The 17,356-nt window shown below is 45.1% G+C and overlaps 1 protein-coding gene across 2 annotated transcripts in view; it reads right to left on the bottom strand.

Annotated features, from left to right (window-relative positions):
• Window positions 1-6,312: 6,312 nt before the first annotated feature.
• Window positions 6,313-17,356, bottom strand: part of LOC310663709 (protein Lines homolog 1-like) — an 83,317-nt gene continuing 72,273 nt past the window's right edge. For both annotated transcript variants that reach the window (XM_083411954.1, XM_083411955.1), the window contains one exon: window positions 6,313-8,372. In XM_083411954.1, coding sequence (XP_083268080.1) covers window positions 8,241-8,372 — 132 coding nt within the window. In that variant the 3' untranslated portion in view covers window positions 6,313-8,240. The remainder of the gene's footprint in view (window positions 8,373-17,356) is intronic.

Here is a 17,356-nt window from a genome sequence, read left to right as displayed (position 1 = left end):
CTCAGTTACATCTTGGATCTGTTGATCTTGGATCAACAGAAACCCTGCCCCCTCTGACCTTTGTACAGGGAGAGCAGCTAATTAGCCACAAAGAATCACACACACAAGAAAAACCCTTTTGGCTCCTTCTTCAGCCGCTGGCCTGCAAGGTCTGATAAGCTCCTCCCACAGCTAATCACCTGCCTCAACAGAAACCCTGCCCCCTCTGACCCCCGCCGACCTTCTGATCGGCAAGCCCTAGGCTCTGTGGTTTAACCCACAGCGCCACCCATGTCCCTTTCCCTTGAGGGAAAAGTGAGATATAAATGTGACAGGTAAAACAACAACAAAATAGCAGTCAGCAGTCTGTGGTGCCTGATCACACAGTTTTTAATTGGGCAGTTTTGGAGTGTCCCCCCCCCCTTTAATTGTACCTCTGCAAAACATAGGGTTGATGCTTCCTGCCCCACCAGCTATGTGTTGGGTTGGGTGGTGCCATTTTTGCCTCCTGGATGTGGCCGTCTGAACATGGATATCAGAAACAGAGGGGAGGATGACTGATCGCAAAGACTCTTGATACTTGAGGGGGTCCCGGCTTGAGACAAAACGTGTATAAAGCCAGAATATTGTTTTCTTCTCCTTTCCTTCTGAAATCATCATTACCACCACCTTCCAGAAGGTCAGGTGGGCCTTACCCAGTGGCCTCCCGAAATGCTCGAGCCCTTGGAATGAAAATGAGCCTCCCGAACATCAAAGCCAAAGCTCCCTGCATTTGGTGCCTTCTTATTCCGTGGGACGCCTTTTGAACTTGCAATGAATGAAGAATGAGGAAAAGGGAGGCAGAGCCCCACAAACAATTGACAGCCCAGCAAAAAGCAGGGCGAATGGGGAAGTTGCCAGCTGAGTAAATAGATGAGATATCTTCTCCGCTTGGGGGGGAAAGAAGAAGTTGGGAGCAACCAAACATCAGCCACGTTGCCCCTATAGCAGATTGTTATGACTTCACGTTCAGAGTGGGCAAAGAGAAGAAGTCATATGTTGGAGCTCAGGCCACTTTCTTTGGCCTCACCTTCTAATAAACCCACAGCCTCCAGTAATCCTGTCAAGGGGGGAGGGGCTGTCAGCTAAATAAACTCTCAGAACCCTACTGGAGCCCTCTGTGGTCAGGGAGGAGGGAGATTAGGTGCCTTTGATCTCCCCATCTCTTTGATTGGGAATCCCACTCTTTGACAAGGGATTAACGTCAAGGTCTTCACTTCCTCTCTGCTGCTTAATACCTAGGCTGACTTAGAAGACAGGGTGGAAAGCAGAAAGGTTGGGTCTCCCCCCCTTCCTCCCTTGCAGGGGGTCCTAGAGTTCTTGCCAGTTCCCACCCCCACCTCAAATCTCATCTCTGCAGTTTAAGTTGGAGGCTTTAAACCTGCAATGAGGCTCCTGTGGTTCTCCAGATGTGGTTGAACTCCAAATCCCATCCACCCAGGAGCTGTAGACCCACCTCCAACCCTGTTCCCATCACCGCTTTTGGTCTGTTGCAACTGCTCTGTTGTGCATGCTGCCAACACCAATGGTTGGGTCGCCAATAGCTAACAGAAGCCACGTTTCAGATTGAGGAAGTCCATTGGGGATGAGAGGCCTCAGGCAAGTGAAGGTGCATCAAAGTGAAGAATGTAAAAGCCTACTGGATCAGGCCAATGCCCTATCTAGTCCAGCATCCTGTTCTCACCAGAACAGGTGCCTGTGGGAAACCTTCAAGCAGAACTTCAAGCACAAGAGCACTCTCACCTTTTATAGCTTCCAGCAACTGGTGTTCAGAAGGATAACTGCCTTCAACCATGGAGGCAGAGCACAGGCATCGTGGCTAGTAGCCTTTGATAGTCCTCCATGAATATGTTGAATCCTCCATGAATATGCTGAGGATGGATGGTGGCTAACAGATTGAGGTTGAATCCTGACAAGACAGAAGTTCTGTTTTGGGGGGACAGGAGGCGGGCAGGTGTGGAGGACTCCCTGGTCCTGAATGGGGTAACTGCGCCCCTGAAGGACCAGGTGCGCAGCCTGGGAGTCATTTTGGACTCGCAGCTGTCCATGGAGGCGCAGGTCAATTCTGTGTCCAGGGCAGCTGTTTACCAGCTCCATCTGGTACGCAGGCTGAGACCCTACCTGCCCGCCGACTGTCTCGCCAGAGTGGTGCATGCTCTAGTTATCTCTCGCTTGGACTACTGCAATGCGCTCTACGTGGGACTACCTTTGAAGGTGACCCAGAAACTACAACTAATCCAGAAAGCAGCAGCTAGGCTGGTGACTGGGAGCGGCCGCCGAGACCATATAACACAGGTCTTGAAAGACCTACACTGGCTCCCAGTACATTTCTGAGCACAATTCAAAGTGTTGGTGCTGACCTTTAAATCCCTAAACAGCCTTGGTCCAATATACCTGAAAGAGCGTCTTCACCCCCATCATTCCACCCGGACACTGAGGTCGAGCACTGAGGGCCTTCTGGCGGTTCCCTCGCTGCAAGATGCCAAGTTACAGGGAACCAGGCAGAGGGCCTTCTCGATAGTGGCACCCGCCCTGTGGAACGCCCTCCCACCAGATGTCAAAGAGAAAAACAACTACCATACGTTTAGAAGACATCTGAAGGCAGTCCTGTTTAGGGAAATTTTTAATGTTTAATAGGTTATTGTATTTTAATATTCTGTTGGAAGCCGCCCAAAGTGGCTGGAGAAACCCAGCCAGATGGGCGGGGTATAAATAATAAATTATTATTATTAATTATTATTATTATTATTATTATTATTATTATTATTATTATCCTCTCTTTTTTTAAGACACCCAAGCTGATGGCCATCTCTGCCTCCTGCAGGCGTGAGTTCCATAGTTTAATTATTCCCTGAGGCCAAGTTCTAAGCAAGGCTAAGCCATGCCAATATGAGAGACTGCAGAATACGTTTACTGTTTACATGGTATGGAAAATGAGTCTCTTCATGTATGATTTTCATACCTTTTGGTGCATGGCTGTGTTTTTAAGTACCATAATTCTTCTGAAACCATTTTTTTTTTATAGTTCCAGCTGGTGGTCATCACCTCTGGCTTTTTTGTAGGTGTTCAACAAAATATGCATCCTTAGGGATCTTCTATTCATATAATCCTATATATCTATATGTGCTTTAAATACTTCTGTTCACTCATTGTCAACTGTTCTGAGCATCTGCAGCTGAAGGAACTAGGCAACAATCCCTGCGGAGACCCTGTTTTTCTTTCAAAATCAGCAAAATACGATTTCTTTACCTTTCCCTCCTTCACAGTTTGGGACATGCATAACGCCAAAACTCACATATTCCGCTTTGTTTTTGGATAACTTGATGGAAAATCTAAATTAAATATCTATGTGCATACACACACTAAGGACAGACAATTTTGGTTTCCTTTCTGATTCTCCTTTTCCCAATCTTCACATTTCCGCTTCCCTTTGTGACTCTTGCAAAGATTCATTGGCATTTCAGTAGGCACACACACATTTCTTTGCAAGCAATTTTACCAAAGATAATGCATTTTTGTATATATGTATTTTTACTCATATATGAGCTATCATCCAGACGTTCCTCCAATATACTTTTTAAAATTTAGTATACATCTTTTGGCTGGAGAGCAGCATTGCAAATTTTAGAGGAGTATGGATTTCAAAAGATAGCTGTGATTTAGGAAGTATGGATTAGGTAAGTTTACATTAAAATCTGAACTGAATTCCTCCCTCATCTCTAGCATATAAACAAACCATGATACACTGAAGAACTTCTCTGTCTTGGTTCATTATTTGGATTGCACTGTAGGATTTGATATTGTCTTGAACTTAGGGTTGCCATATTTCAAAAAGTGACAATCTGGACACAAAAATGGTTGAGTATTTCTAAATATATTTTTTGCCCCAAAATCTATACTTCTGTTGCCATACGCCCGGATTTTCCTGGACATTTCAGCCATTTTCGGCCGGACACTGTTTATGTCTGGGAAAATACAGGCATATGGCAGCCCTACATGAACTGGCAGGACAACAGGGAGGAGGAAGAGGAGCCTGACTACACCCCTTAGGACACACCAGGGGAAAAAGGGGATGGGGAAGAATGTACTCACAGTGTGACGGAGGATAGCGAAGGGATGGGTGTCAGTGCACATGAAGCAGAGCAGCAGAACACAGCAGGCTCTGAGAAGTAGGGAGCAGTGGGCTCCAAGAGGCAGAGGAAAGCTACGGCCCACAGCCCAGCTCCCTAGCTGGCCAGGTGAGGCTCACTAGCTCTGGGAAGAGGCGTGTGATTCCTCAGCTGGAGTAGGCTTGGAACAGGTGAATGCCACATGCCTCATCAAGCCCAGATGTTGCAATCAGCATGCAAAGTACACAAGTGAATCAGAGCTGAGGGGTTGTGTCTGCTCAGCTGCCCATGTTGAGGCACTTTGACTTGGATGCTCCTGAACCTCTATGGGACTGTGCTTTGGGTTTGACTCTGGACTGTGTTTCCTGACCTTTGGACTTTGCTTGTGTGGATAGACTCCTGGTCTTTTAACTTTGGATTTGACACACTGTGCGCCAGGTAGGCCAGGGGTTCAGGACAGATCCAGAAACTGCAGTTAGTGTAGAATATTGCAGCATGACTGCTGACAGGAATGAGGCCTTGTCAGCATATAACACCTGTGCTCAGAGATCTGCACTGGTTGTCGATTTGATACCAGGAAAGCTTACTATTAGTATATAAAGCCCTGTAGTGGTGGCACTTGTATTAGTGCCCATTCTGCTGATATGTCAACCAGCCAAATGTGAGGTAACATACCCTCCAACATATTTCTGATGAAAATAGGGACATCCTGAGGAAAAGTGGGACATTCTGGGATCCAATCAGGAACTGGGACAGCTTCTGTAAATCCAGGACTATCCCTGAATAGGAACACTTGGAGGGTCTGGGGTAAGGCAATCTCTACCTGAATTAGCTGGAACTAAGTTCTTTCCTATCCAACATGTATTTCCAGTAATAAACTTAGCTTTCCTATTTTCCACAGTCAAAGTCTTGGGGTTCTCCTCCAAGCCGGGATTTCGGTGCACAATTCAAACTTCTGCTGATACATTTAAACTCTAATTGCCACCATTTAAAATATCATCTCACCCATTTTATGCCCCCCCAATCATTCCACTCTGCAGGAGAAGGCACACTGCAGACAGAATCTCATCAGGAGGTATCCTGTATGTATGGTATAGAAACTGGGCCTTTAGTGTGGTGGCACCTTCTCTTTGCAATTACCCCCACTATACACCAGGTGGTTCTTTATTTTCTTATTATTATTTTTAACATATGGAATTGTTTTTAATTGTTTTTTATTGCTGATGTTCTTATTGCAAAATCACGTTTCAGGAATTTTACGGGGAACCATCCTCACATCCTATCGTCCTCACGATGGAACTGATGTAACAAAAGAAGATGAGACAACACATTTTTTTAAAGGTTTACTGAAAAACCAGTTTCTGTACTGGAACCTCAAGTACAACATCCTGAAGTCTTAAAGTAATAATAACTTCCACCCACCCACAGACTGCATGTCCATATCTGCACTGGATCCTGGATTTCCTTGGCGCCTCTGTTCTCCTCACTGATCCCATTTGGACAAGCAACCTTGCCAGCCCAGGTGGGGCCCTTTTTCACACCCACCCATTTTTCTTATATACAGGAGCACAAGGCAGCCACCTTAACATCCCTGGCTCGCCTCTTCTCTTCATAGGAAGCTGCCTGATGCTGCGTCAGTTCACTGGCCTATCTCGCTCAGTTTTTGTCTTCAATGGCTGGCAGTAGCTCTCCAAGGTTTCAAGCAAAATACTTTCACCAGCCCTCCCTGAACATGCTGGAGATTGAACCTGAGGCTTTCTGTGTGCAGAATGAGCGCTTTGCGACTGAGCTATGGCCCTTCCCCAACCAGTCACTGGTCCTACAGGCTACTTGTTGTTCACCCGTCTCAGATGCTGGTCAATTCCACAAGGCTCCTCATCGATCCATCTGCTTCTGCTGAGACAAGAGCTCAGGGCCATTTCCTGACCCTTTTCCTTTCTGCCCCTCTTTCATTCCCAGCTGACAATCAGTGGCCGAACTGAACACGCCAAGTCACTGCCAAGAAGGGGTAGCTCCTCGCATCAAGTGCGGTCCTAGGGTTCCACCTAGGATTGGTCCAACAATAAAGCTAGTCCTAGCTCTCTTGAATCTTTGTCTAAACGTAGCAAAAAAAAGCAACTCGCTGGGCATTTTCATATAAAGGCAGAGGTAAATATATAAATAAATACGTACACATGTTAACAGGTAGGTGACGTTGCAATTTATACATACAGAACACACACACATCCCACCCCCTCCCAGACCAAAGAGGGGAGATTTTACAACGCTTGTGCAGTTCAAATGGAGGGGGAGGGGGAATAAAGTCATGAATACAGAGCCAATATTGTTCCTCTAGATCAGCCTTCCCAAATCTGGCGCTGATAGTAGTTCCAGTCCAAAAACTTTTCGGGGCATCAGATTGGAGAAGGCTGATCCAGAGATTGCTGCTGTCCTTTCTCCCTACCAGATAAGCAGCCAAATGGGGCTTGGGGAGACGCCACCAGTGGAATCTTTTGCGGGATGAATTGGGTAACCTCAGCATAATTATTTCCGGAGCAGAGATGATGCAAAATTGAGAAGAAAGAGGCCAATTCTAAAGTGGGAGTCAGTGAAGTATCACCAAGCAGTGTCTCGTTCACTGGGCAGTTGTTTGGCCTAGTGGTTGCTGGTGCCCATTGGGAATGGGAGACAGATGTCAAGGAAATAAACAACTATCTGATTTTTAGAAGACATCTGATGGCAGCCCTGTTTAGGGAAGTTTTTAATGTTTGATCTTTTATCATATTTTTAATATTTGGTTGGGAGCTGCCCAGATGTGTTACTTGGTTTCTTGGAGGATAGATTGTTTTTAGAGAGAGAAAGCAGCAGGCTTCAATGGACACCTCACTGCAAAGCAGTGTAACAAAAACATAAAGGAAGAGGAATTCTTTGTAGGGCTTCAAGGCATCATCAAATGAGCTGCTTTCCTAAAAGAAAATGCAATTCCCACTTGGCACAACTGAGCCGAGAAAGAAGCAATATAGCCCAACCAAGGCCTTCCATGCCCTTCAACTCCAGAATGATCTATGCATGGGATCACTGCCACCCACAATTTGCACAAGGCTGCTGGAGGCCCTGCAAAAAATCTCTAACTCAAGGGGTAGGAAGGTTGTGCTGAGCTATCAGCAACCACCTGGGCTAGGACCAGGAGCTCCCAGCTCTCCATGCAGCCACCGTGTGGTAAGCCACCAGAGATGCCATTTGGACCATCTTCCAGGGCAGCAAAGGGCTGTAGCTCCAAGGTACGGCATCTGCCTTACATGAAAAAGGCCCCAGGTCCAATGCCCGGCATCTCTAGGTAAAACTGGGGAAAGAATCCTATCTGAAACCCTGGAGAACTGCTTGTGTAGAAAATGCTGAGCAAGATAGATCTGACTCAGTCTAAAGTCTATGTTCTCAGGCTCCCCACATACCAGGGTGGCCGCTGGGCCCTCCCACAACATCTTTTGCTTCTACCATCAAGTAACAAACCAACTTAACAACAATTCCCAGAGTGGCTTAATGGTCAATCGTCATTCTGGAGAAAAATGTCACAAAGAACCTTGGTAGAGTTTGTTCCACGCTGCCTCTTCCTAAGGTCAACCCTCCCAAGAGAGAATTAGAAGCAAATCTCAGGTAAGCAACCAAGAAAGGCTTGAAACTCAACAAAGATGCCCTGATGCCTTATTGAAAAAATTCTGGTGGCAACAACTTCACATAAAACCCCGCACTTATGAAACCATGTTAAAACATTATTAGAGACTCGGCAAAACTGTTTAAAGCGCTTATCAAATTCTAAATGTGTGAGCAGCTCAGTTCAAAATGATGACACTCCAAAGACTGTTTGGTGATCCTTGAGAATTCTCAAGAGTTGAAAAGGTCAGGATTGCCATGCACCCGTATGCACTGTGTTAGAAAGTGGCCCATTAAACACATTTTGTCGAGTTAAGCAAATTATTCTTGCTCTTTTAAGAAACTGGGCTCTCTTCCAGCTCAACTGGCCGGCAATAAAATCAATCATGGACTCCAGTTAAGATGTTGACGCTAAGCTCTCTACTGTAGGATGGGTTTCAGGCGCAGCAAACAGCACCCTGAGGAGAAGGCGCTGGCAACACACTAATGATTGTTGTTGTTGTTTAGGAGAGGGTAGCTCAATCCATTCTTGCTTCCGTTTTTGGTGCACTCCTCTTCGACATCACTGAAAGAATCTTCTTCTTCTTCATCATCACTCCTTTCATCTTTCACACGCTAAGTGGGGAGGGGAGGAAGAGTATTAGTCAACGTTCACAGATGCCAACACACACACACATCCATTGCTGACAGCAGCAGAACATAGAGTTAAACCAAAGGACATGGGGTGTTGTTCAGAAGGAATGGAAACAGGCTACTTTTGATTGAAGAAAGAGGCGGCAAATCAGAGGCTGAAACTGATCTGAAAACACTCTCACCAAATCTGCACCCTGCACCGGAATCCTCACGCTTAGAAACTCAATGTACAGATTAACTTACATCATCCCAGGTTACATTGCACTAAAACAGAGGCCAGGCACATTTGAACCGAAGGTGCTTGAGAACAAAGAATAATTAGGTAGAAAATACAGAGGAGGAGGAGGAGGAGGAGGAGGAGGAGGTGGAGGAGGAGAAAAAAACAGGTCAGTAAAAACTGATTCATGTAAAACTGGAACTTTGTTCCGTCATAAATACTCATGAACAAGTAGGATGCCGGAGGGGCAGCGAGTATACTAGCGCTACTAGTACATCGTCCTTGTCTCACCAGTACTTCCCAGGGCTGGGCAACTTTCGGTTTCCCTCAGTTTCTCATTTTTCCATACTTATGTTCAGTTCTCCACATTTTCATCGGCATTTGAAAATTCATCAGTGTTTAAGTCTGAGTTTCTCTCAATGAACACCCATTGCTGTGTGAAATAGCTGGGCGACTCTACCATTGCACTTTAAACGTGAAGGAAGTTCCACCCACCAATTTCAGTCCATTTCACCTCCTCATTAGAATCGTCGGTTGAACTGACCCAAGCAGGATGATTAAGGTCTGTGTGGAGATAAACTTTAACCAAAAGTATGCTTTATGGAGATCGAGAAGCAATAAGAGCTTTTGGGAATGGCGCAGCAATTAATTCGGAGTCGCCATCTTGCCAAAGGATTTATAGCCAGGAGGAAGAATGGACTTGTTTTTAGACTGCATTCCTAGTGAATCTCCTCAGAGGTTTTGAGAAAGGAGGCAGATTGGTGAAGATTAATGACGCTAAGACTGTTTTGATGTATGGAAGTGATGTTATATGGAAAACGTCTGGAGATGGCTACTGGATAAAAAAAAATATATCCACGCAGGATTACAAACTGTTCTAACCAGCTTGCGGAGACTATCAGAGGTCACAAAGAGAAAGGAAAAATATATGAAAATAACAACAAGAGATGTGGAAAAACAATAAGAAAGGACTGGATAGTACTGTGAACATCATAAGGTTAGATTTGTGGACGTTAAAACAGCAGTAAGAAGCAAGAAGTTGATTGGATCCCCTTCGGAATTTGAAATATGGGTACCCCCAACAAAAATTTAAAATTCGGCTGTGTAATTTGGAATTTGTGTAATTTGGTTTCATTTGATGTGATTGGTCGGTTAATAAAAAAATATTCTTAAAAAAAAAAAAAATCAGTCCATTTCAGTCTTTTCACCCAACATCAGTGCAATCCCATGCATCTCCACTCAAAAGTAAACCCTTGTGAGCTCACAGGTAAGCGCACAACGGCCTTAGAACATTTTGGGATAAAAATTGCAAAACAAGTGCAGGCATTCATTCACTGGCCTTTCAGATCTGTCCCAGGTCTACAATTAGTAAAAGACTCCTATGTTAGTAGCTAGTCTGACGGCAATTGTCCATCATTGTCCCCCACTCCCCTTTATCTATTAAGTTTCCATGAAGACAGAGTAAAGCTAGGAGGGAAAATTAAAGCATAAACTCTACCAGCTTGACCGCAAAACATAAACTTCCTGGGGTTCTCTCTTTTGTCTTTTCCAGAGCAATGCTCACAAGGGTATCCAAACAAACAAATCACAGTGTAAATACTGTAGGATAAACTTGGCACACCATCAGATAGAAGGAAAGGAAAAGCCCCGCACAGACAATTGATGAGGTATCATTTTGTTCAAATCGCCCACTGGCACTTCCTGAGCTAAGGACACTTTGCATTCGCAGTCAAAAGGCAACAATGTTTTCTGGGGGTCTGCGATGATTACCACAGGAGCGCACAGGGAGGAAAGCCTCCACAAATTAAAAAAGAACAGACATGCTGAGCACAGAGAGAGAATAGGGACTGGGCTTACTGTCCAGTTCTGGGTCTGCACATGCTGGATTTGCACAGCCAAGGAGGGCTGTGGCTCAGTGGTAGAGCATCTGCTCTGCATGCAAGAGGTACCAAATTCAGTCCCAAGCATCTCCAGATAGGAATGTCCTGTCTGAAGCAGTGGGCAGCTGCTGGCAGTCAATGAAGGCAATCCTTAACTAGATGGTCCCTTGATCTGACTCAGCAGAAGGCAGCTTCCTATGGGTCTAAAGATCTTGAGGCTGTGTTTATGAGGAAATGCTTCCTCACCCCACCCCACCCCGGAGTATTATCTGGAAGTTCATTGAAATATTAATGGGACATTCATCCATGAACACATAAAGAAGGCTGTTGCTTTTGTGTAGTGCAAGCAGTAGAGGAAAAGCACAAGGAAAGATCTTTCCGACTGTTTTGCACGTTCAAGACTATTTCGTTGCTCTCTCTCTCTCTCTCTCTCTCTCTCTCTCTCTCTCTCTTTTTAGTGGACTCTGGAATCTGTTCTGAAATTATGTGAAATGTCACCAGTTCACGACTCGAGACGTTCTATAAAAACAGCTGCCTCAAGCTAGGATGTGTTGAGCTACATTTCGAAGCCCGGCCGAATAGTTACAAGGATAATAATTCCAGGTACCTAAATCCACTGAGAAAGTCAACTCGTGTTAATCCCAACATGTAAAAATAAAATAAAATTATTGTGAATAGGCCTGGGTGATGGCCTTCAGTAGGCCTATTAACAATCCGTTCATGCGGTGATAAGACAATCTTCCTTTTTAATTGACAGTAGCGTACGATGGATAGTCACATGGGAGAGGAGTTTCAAATAACCCGGATGCAGCATGGGAGAATTCTAGAATGGCACTAAAACTTTTGAGTCCATCAGTACAATCCAGTCTGCATTGATCTGTATACAACACACAGACCCATTGTGATTCTTTACTCAGAAACAAGTTCCACCATCTCCAATGGGGCTTGCTCCTGAGGAAGTGTGCAAAGAATTATAGCCACGTGTTTGATTGTGAGGACATCCTGAAAAAACAAAAGCTTTCCCACCTCCACCAGTCGCAGGAGAAATCTGTTTGCCCTGCTCCCTTTGTATCACTGGGAAAAATGGTTGTTTCAATTCCTGCCTCTGCAAGCCTGCAAAGCCTAATAAGAAAAAGTTACTTATCTCCTCTGCCTCACAGTGCCCAGCCTGGTGATAACACAATAAAGATGCAAGGAAGGAGCTGCAGCCCAGGTTAGGAAAAGAGGTGGTTAGCTACTTTAAATGAATTCAGATCTCCAGGGCCTGATGAGCTGCACCCAGGAGTACTAAAGGAGCTTGCGGAGGTAATCTCAGAGCCTCTGTCTACAGGCTTTGAAAAATCTTGGATAACAGGTGAGGTCCCTGCAGACTGGAGGTGGGCAAATATTGCCCCCATTAAAAAAAAAATAGGGGGTGGGGGGTGGGAGAAGACCCAGGTAACTACCAACCAATGAGCTTGACATCAATACCAGGGAAGGTTCTTGAACAGGTAATTCAAGCATTTGGTTTGCGAGCACTTAGAAAAGGATGCTGTGATTACTAAGCCAGCATGGGTTTCTCAAAAACAAGTCATGCCAGACAAATATTATCCCCCCCTTTTTTTTGCTAGAGTTACAAGCTTGGTGGATCGGGGGAGTAAGAGCTGTTTGACATGGGAACAGATTCCCTCAGAAGGTGCTGGAATCTCCTTCCTTTGGAATTTTTAAACAGAGGTTGGATGGTCACCTGCCATGGATACTTTAGTCGAGTTTCCTGAATAGCAGGAGGGTTGGGCTAGATGACCTCCTTACAATGCTACCATTCTATGACCTCCACGTCTCTCATTTTCCAGAATCCAGAAAAGCCAACAGCACTCAATATCAAACTAGTCTCTTAAGTTACTGCTCAGTTTTAACCAGGTGGAGACTACAACAACAATTAATCGTGTACTCCGTGGCTTCCTATAAGTTCTGCTGGCTTTGTTATTGAAATCCGCTAACTACTCCAGGGTATGTGACTTTGGGAGAATGTCAAAAGCTCAGGCAGCCCCGCACAAGTCATCACATCCCATTGCTTCCCCAGCGAGTCCAATTATAAATCTCCTCCTGGCAACGAAACAAAGGCCGATATAATAAGCATTTTGGTGCTGTTACGGAATTTCTTTGCTAACCCTAAGACAAAAGCTTAGAGTTGAGCTAAAGAGCTCCTTGTTATTAGACTTTGTTTCACATTATGAATGCTTCCTTAGCCAAAAAACAGACTTCTCGGGTTGGGGTGCATTTTATCGAGTGCTGTCATCGCAGATCGTCTTGGCAGTTGAAATGGCTCTGCCTGCTCAGCCCTTCAGATGGGGCTAGGCCCATACTTAGCTTGCAAGGTGGGATGGAGCTGCTTGGCCAGGTTCCTAGTGGGGGTGGGGTGGGGCGAGGAAGGGTCACTTTTGCTTATCGATGTGGGAGTAAAAGACCCCAGGCCTGAAAACCTTCTGCTTGAGGTTGCTGACAAGGGGTGATGATGGAAGCAAACGGGGATTGGATGCTTACGCGACAAAGGAAAAGTGGTGTTCTCAGAACTTGTTATCGAAAACAAATTCTTGGGATGTAGCTGGAAGAAGAAAACTGCAAGGTTAGCTGAAGCTGGCATGATGAAGTAAAACCTTCTTTGAAACAGCTTGTCTATGTTCACAGAATCCCAGCTGCAAGGGACCACCAGAGTTATCTAGACCACCCCCTACAATTCAGGAATCTTTCATCCAATGTGGGGCTCAAACACATGACCGAGATTAAGAGTCTCATGCTCTAACAATGATGCGCTGCATACGGCCCTCGGTCACTTTTGGTGGTCCTCAGCAACACTCGATGCCCCCCGCCAGCCCTTGCTCTGTTTCCCCAAAACTGGGTAAGTGAGGTGCTGGGTTTTGGGATGGAGGCATGAGTTCCGGCTGAGAAAAAGCCCTGACTATGAAAATGGGTGCAAAAAGCCTGCTTCCCTTGGCGAAATTTACCTAAAGAAGGAGACTCTCTGCTGGGTTTCTACCTGTTCCTCACAAGCAATACAGCCTTTCAATAAATTGATCTTTAGCAGATCCTGCATTGCAGAAGGATAGACTGGATGACTCTTTGGTCCTTCCATCTCTGTAATTCTAGATCTTTGCAACCCTAAAATAATTCTCAAATACTCTCGTCCACACCAGGAAGGAGAGGGGCAATGTAGGAGGGAGGTTAGAATAGTGCAGACTTTCCAGTGGAGGCAATCCCGCAAATGTGTTTGCACCGCACCAGTCTCCCTTCTGCCTCCCCACACTGTTAAGCCACTGTGGCCCACCTACTGGGAAGCTGGCATAGTGGCTCTGTCCCACTTGGAGAGGAAGGAAGTTGCCTGCTTGCCCACATAATCTGCACCCAGTGGTTTATATTTAACAGTTTCTCATCTTCACACACAGAGAAGCAAGCTGCCTGGAATCCTAGGAAAGAAGCTAACTATTATTTGCATGTCAATGGGATTTCCCGGAACAATCAAGTTTTCTGGGAACTTGGGGCTGGCACCAAAGCACACTGCTGTGTGATGCCAAGGGAACATGGGAGCAGAATGACTCCTGTCATGCAGTAGCGACATACAAAGATGAAACTGAGAGTCTGGTTGGAACTTGCACCTGAATTGATTAACAGAATCACATTCACAAGTCTGAACAAATGGTTGCAGTGAGAGAGGAGCTGCTGATGCATTTGCAATGTGCCAACCTTGCCCTGTCCCTTCTCCATCCTGGCATATGGGAGCAGCACAGGAACCAGAGGTCAGGTGAGCACCACTGCTGCCCTCCCCACTACTGAAGTGGATCTGGTTGGTATGGATTTTCTGGGCAGCATTTTCCTACAAAATCGAAAGCACTGTTCTCTGCACAAAAGCTGCAGTCTTCCCTTTGTGATTTTTCCAAGTGATATTACATCCAGAAAGGAATCCCAAGATCCCTTATTACTGCATTGCTGTTTGCAGTTGCTATGTGAAGCCATGAAAGTGCTGAGGAAAAACCTGTAGAAGACAAAAGGTTGTACAGGAAACCAAGGAAGTACATCTTCCATTGATGCTTTTTGCCCTCAAGTATTTTTCTCAAACATTCAAGGGCGGAATCCTCTGAAATGGGTATTGCTTTTGCCACAAGAACGTTCAGCTTTGGGGAGTAAGAATGGTTTCTGAATGAGTTTACCAGGCAAGTGTTTACGGATAATGTACCAGAGTGAAGGAAGTGTGAGAAAAGGTCACTTTGCTGATTCTCTTCATGCGACATTTTGAGATGTTCCTTTTCACCACATATCCTGTTCAGCTCGCTTGACTGACAGGTTTCTGGGCCAATAAGAAAACTAAATGCTTTCTTCTTTGATTTTCTATAAACTGAAAAGAATTCATTGGGTGGAGACCGGCATGTTCTTTTCAGGAATATCTTTGCCTTGGCAGGAACATTTTACACTCTTGACTGCAGCATCAGATTTCGATCTTGGACTCCAACGTTGGCCAACTTACTCTCCACGAAACACATTCCAGAGTGGGGATGTTGTATAAAAGCCAAGGGTTTTTGCTTTTGTTTTTGACTGAAGAGGAAGTCAATAAAAAAGGAGGAGAGCTTCACACTATATAGAAGCCATCCAGCTTCTTGGAATTTTCGGCTGCTGAAGAGGAAATGGCACCATTCCCTATTCTCTCTCTCTCTTTTAACAAAGCCATTCTGAAGTTGAATGGGATAGGAGCAGCAAGTGGTGTGTGTGAAAACTGTATCCTTTCACCAGCAAAGTTGCCGCTAGTTCCACAGTGTTCCAGGTAGGCTGAGTTGCTTAAGCAACATTGCCCAAGTGTTCATTTGCTGAGTGGAAGGTAAATAAGTCACAGGATGTTTGGGATAGGTGAAGTTACAAGATAAAACAGAAGAATAAGGAGATGTTAACAAGATGAATCCCTGTAGAATCAAGTAGGAAAGCTGATCTTGGTCTGAATCTTTTCAGGTTACAAGTAGGAAGACTGCAGTTTCTCCTTCAATGAAAGCTCCACAAACATAGAAATCTAGCAGGTCATTAAGACAGGCTCAGCATCATTTCTCCCTGACAGTTCGTTTATCTATATGCAGAGAGTTTCTTCCTTGTAGGAACATTTGAACACAAGGACACCCCACCCAAACGCCCACATGTGGCCTGAAGCTAAACAGCCCAATAAAATATTTACTACTTGAGCCTGTTAAACTGTATAAACAAGCCTTCAAATACCACAACTGGGGTGGAGTGGAGTGGGATAAGGCACCAAAGATGCCCAACAAAATGGCTCTTATGGTTGTTGTTTAGTCATTGAGTTGTGTCCGACTCTTCGTGACCCCATGGACCAGAGCACACCAGGCACTCCTGTCTTCCACTGCCTCCCGCAGTTTGGTCAAACTCATGCTGGTAGCTTCAAGAACACTGTCCAACCCCCTCGTCCTCTGTCGTCCCCTTCTCCTTGTGCCCTCCATCTTTCCCAACACCAGGGTCTTTTCCAGGGAGTCTTCTCTTCTCATGAGGTGGTCAAAGTATTGGAGCCTCAGCTTCAGGATCTGTCCTTCCAGTGAGCACTCAGGGCTGATTTCCTTCAGAATGGATAGGTTTGATCTTCTTGTAGTCCATGGGAATCTCAAGAGTCTCCTCCAGCACCATAATTCAAAAGCATCAATTCTTCGGCGATCAACCTTCTTTATGGTCCAGCTCTCACTTCCATACATCACTACTGGGAATACATCATTACTGGGAAAACCATAGCTTTATGTTATGGTAATGGTGTGAAAACCTGTGGCCCTCCAGATGTTTTTGGATTCCCAACTCCCATCGCCCCTAGAATCATCCCATGCTGGCTCGGGATGATGGAAGGTTGGAACCCAACAACATCTGGAGAGCAATAGGTTCCTCATCATGAGATTAGAGCAGAGGTTCCTAAATTGTGGTCCAGGGAACACTAGCTGCATCTGGCTGCCTGCTTCTGGAAACAGGGTGTTGAGGAAATGCACCCTTAGTCTGATCCTGCACTCTTAGTCTGATCTGAGATTCTGAGTGGCAGGAGGTTGGAAAGACTATAGAGATGCTTCCAGGGATACAGAACACATGGGAATTAATGAATTGTTTTGGGGAAAGTGAATAGCAAAGGTGTTGCCACTCTCGGTGCAGTTAAAATGAAGTGGTGTAAGATTAAAAGGAGACTCAGGATTTGCAACTCCATGACACAGGATGTGCTGATCCCTGGCAGTATAATCAGATTTTTAATTAGTGCTAAAATTCAACAGCTCTTGGTAAAGACAACCACAATAGCCACCCACACTCTCCCAGTTAACTTCATGGAAATGTGAGCAACAGGAAATGGAAACGTGCATTACTTTCTTCGATACTGAACAGAACTTGCCACTTTTGGAGACAGAATTGTCTAATTGTAGAGACCTCTAATGGAAAAATGACCTACTAAAAAAAACAGAAACTTAAGCCAAAAGAAGCTGGTTCACCAAACAAGGTCCTAAATGGCAAAAGTGATCTGAGTAATTTCTTTGATCAACCATGAAACAACGGTGTCCCAAATCAGTAAAGACGAAAGGGAGAACAGAAGCCAAATCCTTCAGTACATATGTCCCAGAGCAGGAAATCTCTCCCACTTCTGGGGCAATCTAACTCCCTACTGGAAGACGGTTAGTCTACTAATGAACAAAAGGAAAAGGTGAGCCTTCAGAGAGGCCAGTGAATCTCAATGGGACAAGAGGTTAAGAGGAAAAGACGATTGTGGGTAAATATGATTTATACAGAACTCAAGAGAATCAGCACCACAGACATGATTTACAGAACAAGCTGCATCACAGAGGAGATGAATCAGTAGTTCAATTTGATGTGCCGTT

The sequence above is a fragment of the Podarcis tiliguerta genome (genome assembly GCF_965153285.1).
Source record: "Podarcis tiliguerta genome assembly, chromosome: 14".
Lineage (NCBI taxonomy): Eukaryota > Metazoa > Chordata > Lepidosauria > Squamata > Lacertidae > Podarcis > Podarcis tiliguerta.
This window is presented reverse-complemented; position numbering and strand designations above follow the sequence as displayed.